An 8,529-nucleotide genomic window follows, 5' to 3' on the forward strand; every position below is an offset into this window, starting at 1 on the left:
CGACTGCTCTTCCAGAGGTCCTAAGTTCAATTCCCAGCAACCACATGGTGGCTCATAACCATCTGTAATGGGATCTGATGCTCAATTCTGGTATGCCTAAAGACTACTACAGTGTACATTAAGTAAATAAATAAATTTTTTTTAAAGTGCATTGTGTTTTTTTTTCAAGTTAACTACTGTGACATAACTATAATTGGAACTTTTATAATTTTCTAGAAGAAAACTCTCTGCAATTTACCTCACTTCTGTTCTTCTAACTCTGTATTCACCCCAGAGTCTTAAGATCACCCTATCTTTTGGGAAAACAATATGATTCCAGTAATCTGCTGTTGTCCCTTAGAAGGGAAGTGGAAGAAGATTTGATACAATCTCAGTACCATTGGAGCAAGGACCAGTAGAGTAGTTGCCATACAAAACCAAAGCTGTTTGTTTTCTTACGAGTTTTATTCTAAAGACAAACACATGGAAATAAGAACAAATGGTTTCGGTTTAATAGATGGAATTAAAGCTAAAAAACAACATTCATCAGAGTTGTCCCCCAAGAGCATGAGCAGGACAAAGTGTGTAAAGTCAGTAAGATAGTGAATTTTTCTTTAAGGACATGGATCCCCATGGATGGGGAACGGACTGTTCACACTTACACATCATGACTAGCATTTGGTGAACCTTGGTCTTAGCCATACAGATCAAACAGGCCAAAAACAGCTTCCAGACCTTCACTGGAGTTTCTTGACTGGCAAGTTTGTCTTTTCTTTCTCTCCTGACTCCACATTCTTAGAGGAGCTGGGAGCCTGTCCCCTTTCTTCTGTGGAAGCTGCAAGTTTTTCTAGGGATTCTATGATTTCACTCCTCAGCTCATCTTCAGATTCTTCAAATTTTCTGAAATAATAAGCAGTCAAAACCAATGTTACAACAGAAAAACAGAAAAACGAGTCTCCTTTTTCGTGTCTGCTTCCACCTGAGCATTCTGTGTCAGACTTTCATCAGGTAACATTTTATATCAATTGGCTTGGGAAGGGAGGAGGATGTGACTGAATGTGTGTGTAAGTGCAATTGCCTATCTCCATTCATGCAGCACCCAGAAGAGGACATGGGGTGTCCCGCTCTATCAGTCTACATTATTCCTTTAAGATAGTGTCTCTCATTAAATTTGGAACTAGCATCTTGCTAAGCCAACAATTCTACTGTCTCTGCTCACAACCTGGGTTACAAAGTCATGCCTGTTTTAGGTGGGTGCTGGGATCCAAACTGAGGTCCTCATGTTTACTCCTATTTAGAAAAAAAAAGTTTACTGTAAAACAATCTTGCACTGGCCTGGGGATATGGCTCAGTTGGTTGAGCGCTTGCCTCGAATGTATGAAGTCTTAGGTTTAAAACACAGCAATGATTAAAGATGGTGGTGCATCCCTATGGTCCACACAGGATGTAGAAGATTCAGAAGTTCAGTGTCATCACTAACTACATAGTAGGTTTGAAACCAATCTAGGATACCTGAGTCCCTGCTACAAAAACAAACGAAAACAAAACCAAAAAACAGAAACACTGTTAGACTAGATCAGTCTCATGCATCTTGTGGGTAGTGTTTCTTGACTATGGCAAGAGACTGTGTGACCCAAGCATAGTGAGTGCTGCAGGCCTTTATTCCCAGAACTCAGGCAAAGGCTAGCCTGGTCTACAGAGCATGCTCCAGTACAGCCAGAGTTACACAGGGAAACCCTGTCCAGAAAAACAAAAACAAAAGAGGACTTGTGAAATGACTGACCTGTGCCATATAGGATCATAGGATCATGTAAGTGCATACTGTGAAGTTCACACAAAGATGAAATCACCTAACTGCATTGCTAAGACCTAGTCCTATTATTAAGCAATGTGTGGCTATAATTAACCAAGGGAGGAGCCAGATGAAGACAGAGACATGACCGTGTGCTCTGGTAACTCATGGCAAAAGATGACCTTGGAGAAAGGTTCCCCCATTCCTAGGAGTGCCAGACTACAGGAGCCACCATAGAATGGACTGAGAATGCAGTGAGAGGTGACAAGGGACCAGAAGCCCAGAGTCCAGCCCTGGAGAGATTTGAGCATGTTTAGATGCTTGAGAGAAAGCAAATACAGATGAGCATCCTTTAAAACACTGCTGGTCATAAACATCCAGATAAATTCTAAACCTGTAATAGGAAGATGGAAAATTACAGGGTTTGTTTGGGAAGTGATAGGCCATGAAGGGAGAGCTCTAGTGAACAGGACACAGCTTTTCTAAAGGGGGCCTGCTGGGCTGGCTTTCCATTCCACTCAGTGAGGACAGCTAGACAATGTCTGAGCCCAGGATGTAGCCCTCGCCAGACAACACCAATGTGGGGGTTTCTAAGCCACCCAAATGCTGTGATTCAAACTCCAAGTCTGAACAAACTCAAGTCTGTGCTTATAAATTTCTTGTGGGATTTTTTTTTCCCCAAGTGTGGTGGTTTGAGTGAGAATGGTCCCCGTAGGTTCATATATTTGAATGTTTGCTTTCCAGTTGGTGAAACTTGTTGAAAGATTAGAAAGTATAACCTTGTTGGAAGAAGTGTGTCACTGAGGGTGGGCACTGAGCTTTCAAAAGCCCACACCAGGTCCAGTCATTCACATTCAGTGTCTCTGTCTCTGTCTCTCTGTCAGTCTGTCTCTCTCTGTTTCTCTCTGTCTCTCTCTGTCTCTCTCTGTTTCTCTCTGTTTCTCTCTCTCTCTCTCTCTCTCTCTCTCTCTCTCNTCTCTCTCTCTCTCTCTCTCTCTCTCTCTCTCCTTCTCCTCTCTCTCCCTCTCCTCCTCTTCCCCCCCACTCCCTCTCCCTCTCCCTCCTGCCTACAAATTGGGATGTAAGCTCTCAGCTACTGCTCCAGTGACATGCCTGCCTGCCGCCATGTTCCCTTTTGTGAGATCACAGACTAAACCTCTGAAACTGTAAGTTCGAATGCTTCCTTTTGTAAGCTCCCTTTATCATGCAGTTCTATCACTGCCATAGAACAGTACCTAAGACACCAAGACTGGGACAAAACAGACACGCTACGTTACTGGAAACAGACAAGCTATGTTACTGGAATTTTTTTCCTAGCCCCATGCCCCCTGTTTTCCAAAGGTCAGGAATAAAGCAGGACCCAAAGAAAACAAGAGCCTGTCAGATTATTAGATATGAAAGAAATAATACAGAGACAGGAAAGGAAGAAAAAATAACTCTTCAAAATAAGGCCACAAACTGTTGTTAGAAAATATATGACTAAATCTAGTGGGTAAACACAGACAACATGGGTTGTTTCAGTGCTGGGAATCAAATGAGGGCTTTGTGCATGCTCTCTACATGTGCTCTACATGGTCTCTACATGTGCTCTACATGTTCTTTACATACTTTCTACATGTGCTCTAATGCTTTCTACATGCTCTCTACATGTGCTCTACATGCTCTATACATGCTCTATACATGTTCTCTAATGCTCTCTACTTGTCCTCTATATGCTTTCCTCTACACGCTCTCTTCATGTGCTGTACATGCTCTCTACATGTCCTCTACATGCTCTCTACATGCTCTCTACATGCTCTGCCACTGAGTTAGACACCCAGTCCTGATTCTTCACTAACAAGGTAGATGATGAACTAACTCTAGGTGAGGTTATTCCTATAGAAGATGTTGATAAACTTTCATAAAGCAAGTGTGCTCAGTGGAATAATTAATGTGCAACATGCACTTAAAACCTTAGGGGACTGAGGCTGAGACACAGTAGTAGAAGACTTGGCATGTATGTGTGGGATACTGTGTTTGATTTTCAGTACTGCCAAATTTATTATAGGAAATAACTTCAAACTGATAAAATTAGAACATATGAATGTGAGAAAAAACAAGTATGTTGGGGGAAAAGAATACATAGTCTAAATGTAAAACCCAATGGATGATACCCAGATAGGAGTTTAAAAGAGTATATAAGAATTTATCTGTAGATGTTGGAGAGATGGCTCAGCAGTTAAGAGCACTGACTGCTCTTCCTGAGGTCCTGAGTTCACATCCTAGCAACAACATGGTGACTTACAACCTCTGTAATGAGATCTAACGCTCTCTTCTGGGGTGTCTGAAAACAACTACAGTGTGCTTACATATAATAAATAAATCTTTCAAAATAAATAAATAAATAGGATTTATCTGAACATGCATAAATGCACTTTAGGTGTGTCTCTAAAAGCCTCCATAGATAAGAATGCTGAAGAATGGAAAGTTCCTATTTTAAGACAAGGTGCTTGGGAGAGGTTTTGGTTCTGTGACCAGAGGCAATGTCAGTTCATGATCCTGAGCTGCCCCAACCCCTACTTAGAAGAGCCTCTATGGAAGGGTCTCTGGGTAACCTATAGGGATTTTCTCTTTGGACTTGCAAAAGCAACAGAGAAGCAGAAGGCGGGACACAGGTAAAACAGTATTCTCGGAAAGACAGCTAGATTGACCCAGATAGAAAGAGATTTCTAAAGAGCTGGCAGTTTAGTTGTAGGATCAGGCTTGCAAACCGATATTGTGTGTATATTTCAGAAAATAAGGTTACCTGATGAGCTAGAAAGTTTTTTTTTTAACCTCAATTTACACCACCCCATCCACATCCACCCCCCACTCATCCCATCCCTATTGGTATAAACATTAGATCATTTAAATAGCTACATATAAAGCCCTAGTTGACTCCCTAGTGTTCTCAAAAGGAAAAAAAATAAAACTATATCAATAACAACTAGACAGTTAAGTGGTACCTATAGAAGAAAATTTAATAATAATATTGGAAAATTTCTTTTCAACAGCCAGGCACATTGAAACATGTCTGTTCACTACAAGGGAGGCTAAATGGGAAATGTATCTGAGATAATTTGGATACCAGCCTAGCAACAGAGAGAGACCAATCCTGTTTCAAATAAAAGCTGTGAATACGTGGAGAGCTATCATTAGGAGGGAGAGGTAAACAGTACCTTGGGGGCAAGATGTACCTCTATGACATCACACCACACAACAGATGAAGGACAAGATGTTTATTGGTTTGTTTATTGGGGGATAGGGAGGAGAGAAAAATCTGTCTCAAAGTGGGGGAGATGAGATTGAGACGGACAGACAGACAGATAAGACAGACAGGAAAACAGAAAGAGTAAACAAGACAGAGCCATCTGGGTAGCTAGCATGTCACCACCCAACAGTGGAAATGCACCCTACCTGTCAGCTGCAATGGGTAATAATTCATGGATATGAAGATCCATAATCATCATCAATGCACAAATAAAGAAAATGTGGCATGTATATTTAATATGATGCAGCTCACCCTTTGCAGGGGTAGTGGGGTGACAGAGTTGAGGCAGGGTGCCATGCAGCCCGGACTGGCCTTGATCTTGCTTGTAGCTGGATTTAACATTGAATTCCTGAACCCCCTGCCTTCCTGCCTGTAACTCTCAAGTGTTAGGATTATAGATATTGGTGTGAAACAAACTTACAATTCAACCCTAAAATAGAAAAAAAAATCTGCTACACATAGACACACATGCATCTCTGCACACACACACACATGCACACAGCAAAGAAGGGAAAAGGCAGACAGAGCCCAAACAAATCCACGTATCATGTAAAGCTTGGTCTCCTTAGCTAGTTCTCTATGGCCTTACATCTCTATGGGCTTACATCTTCTTCTTCTTTTTTTTTTTTTAAAGATTTATTTATTATATGTAAGTACACTGTAGCTGTTTTCAAACACTCCAGAAAAGGGCATCAGATCTCATTAGATGGCTGTGAGCCACCATGTGGTTGCTGGGGTTTGAACTCAGGACCTTTGGAAGAGCAGTCAGTGCTCTTAACCACTGAGTCATCTCACTTGTACACAGCACTACTCACATGTCATCTTCATCCAACCCTGGTTCCAGCTGTTCACCATCCGCCATGACGCCCATGGCTACTTCTACCTCTTCCTTGTCTTCTCTGGGAATCTGTGGTTTGATTATTACTACTGGAAGGAATGACAGAGACGAAAGCAGACTAACCTGTGTACTCGAGGAGCAGCAGATACCCACACTCCCACCGTGAACGCCACTCATGATGGCAAACCGAGGTACTGACGGGGATGGCAGCAGATAGATATGTTATGTGTGAATTGTCTCCCACAGGCTCATGTGTTTGAACCCTCGGGACCAGAAGTGGTAATACACGGGGAGGCTATGGAACCACTGGGCGGTGGCTCCTAGATGGAGCAAGTGGATTGCTGAACAAAGAATCTTGAGGTTTACAATCCAGCCCTGCTTCCCGTCCTTTCTCTGTTTCCTGGTTCCCTGAGCTGTGGGCAAGCAACTGGCACACGGTCCCGCCACCCCTGAGACATCTTCTGCCATGCCTTCCTGGCCACGATGGACAGTGATTCCTCAAATCATGAGCCAAAAGAAGTCCTTTGCCCTCAAGTTGCTTCTTGCTGAGTATTTAGTATCTGAGATGAGAAAAGCGATTCATGCAATACTCAGTTATTTGGCGCTGGACTAAAAACTTAGGCAACACAGGAAGACAAAAACGGGAGTGTCACAATAAGGAACAGACATAGAAGTATTAAGGAATGTGTGATACCAAAACTTAAGACTTGCCACAACAGAACCATCCCTATTGTTCTCCCTCTCTGTAAAACCACTGTGCATCCATGCTCAGTGCAAGAAGTGACGAGGCCGCAGAGCAAACGGAAAGTGTGCCTTTATAGCTGTGTCTTTGTATTCATTCTTTATTTTTTTTTAAGATTTATTTATTTGTTTTATTTATGAGTACACTGTTGCTGTCTTCAAACACACCAGAAGAGGGAATCCAATCTCATTACGGATGGTTGTGAGCCACCATGTGGTTGCTGGGAATTGAACTCAGGACCTCTGGAAGAGCAGTCAGTGCTCTTCACTGCTGAGCCATCTCTCCAGCCCCTCTGTACTCATTCTTATCTCAGAGGTTCTGGATCTGGGCATGGTGATGTCTGCCAGGAGTCACAGCAGAGGCAGGAGGGTAAATGAGTTTGCAGCCAGCCTGGGTTGTGTAAGATCTACTCTGGTGTCTTAGTTACTTTTTCTATTGCTGTGACAAGACCTCAGTGTCGGTTGCCTGCTTGGATAGGGTATGGCTCCCTAACTGAATTAGATTTCCATAGCTTTTGTTGTTTCTTTATAGGAACAGAAAATTCCTTAGGCTTTTTCTTTTCACAAGTTGCAGGATTAGCTGGGTAGGGTCCCAGCCTGAGAATACCACTCCCTTTATTCTGTTTCAAAACTGGCCTCTTTTGGCACAAGCCATAGCTCCAACATTACGTTCTCTTCTGCTTCCATCTGTACACTTTGTATTCCTTTTTTCCTCCCTTGCTCTTTTCTGTTATAAAACTGCCTACAAATAGCAGAAAAGTAACTAATGCACAAGTTTGGTATCAAGAAGTGGGCTACTGAGGTGACAGGCCCTCCCATGCAATTTCTTGGAGGAATTTGGGAAACTTTGGACTAGGAAAGTGGTTGAATGCTGTAAGTGGGGCTTAATGGGTCCTCCTAGTAGGCGCTTGGAAGACAATAGTACTGAGAGCAATGTGGACTATGGAGTCCCAGCTCACGAGGTTTTAGAGGTGAGTGGAATTAGTAACTCAGCTTTTCAAAGCACCGACTCTTCCTTACACTGAGTTTAATATATTTTGTTGCTGTCCCTTCTGTCTCACTAGTTTGGCCCTGTTATTTTCTCTTCCCATCTACTCTTTTTTTTTTTTTCAATGTTGTTTGTTCTTATTTTTCTAAGACCCTCAGGCACAGTCAATCTTCCCAGTATCTTCTGTAGGCACGTGGTGTTATAACCTCTGCTCTTACGAATGCTGGCATTGTTGAGCCGGGCGTGGTGGCCCACGCCTTTAATCCCAGCACTTGGGAGGCAGAGGCAGGCAGATTTCTGAGTTCAAGGCCAGCCTGGTCTACAAAATGAGTTCCAGGACAGCCAGGGCTACACAGAGAAACCCTGTCTCGAAAAAAAAAAAACAAAAAACAAAACACGAATGCTGGCATTGTGTCCCACAGGTGTGGGCGTGTCATGTTTCCATCTTCATTCAGTACTAGGACTTGTTAAACTTCCTTCTGATTCCTCCAGTGACCCAGTTTCCTTCCACTCAGTGCCATGTCCTTTTACTTCCATGAGTTTGTGTAACTTTCTGTCACTTCTCTCACTATTGATGTCCAGCATTTATTCCTCTGTGGTTAGATAATATGAAGGGTGTTATTTGAATTTCTTTTGCAAATTTGTCGAGACTTGCCTTGTGTCCTAAAATGTGGTTGATTTTGCAGACAGGTTCATGGGCTACTGAAAATGAACAGAATGTGTTCTTTAGTGTTTGGGTGGAGTGTCCCATAGCTGTCTGTTAGATCTAGTTGGTTTATGATGTCATTTAAATCTGGCATTATTCTATTTAGTTTTTGTTTTGTTTTGTTTTGTTTTTGTTTGTTTGTTTTTTCTTTTTTATTTATGTTTAGTTCTTTTTATTTTTAGAATTTTTTTTAGAT

General features: G+C 42.2%; 1 protein-coding gene across 2 annotated transcripts in view; it reads right to left on the reverse strand.

Annotated features, from left to right (window-relative positions):
- Positions 1 to 405: 405 nt before the first annotated feature.
- The window catches only part of Nek5 (NIMA related kinase 5), a 48,275-nt gene continuing 40,151 nt past the window's right edge, over positions 406 to 8,529 (reverse strand). Inside the window, exons 18-20 of one of the 2 annotated variants that reach the window (XM_021219641.2) lie at positions 5,876 to 5,984; positions 5,313 to 5,430; positions 406 to 879 (exon numbers count right to left, since the gene is read on the reverse strand). In XM_021219641.2, coding sequence (XP_021075300.1) covers positions 871 to 879; positions 5,313 to 5,430; positions 5,876 to 5,984 — 236 coding nt within the window. In that variant the 3' untranslated portion in view covers positions 406 to 870. The remainder of the gene's footprint in view (positions 880 to 5,312; positions 5,431 to 5,875; positions 5,985 to 8,529) is intronic. The other variant, XM_021219640.1, reaches the window with a different exon arrangement.

This window comes from Mus pahari, chromosome 19, assembly GCF_900095145.1.
Source record: "Mus pahari chromosome 19, PAHARI_EIJ_v1.1, whole genome shotgun sequence".
NCBI lineage: Eukaryota > Metazoa > Chordata > Mammalia > Rodentia > Muridae > Mus > Mus pahari.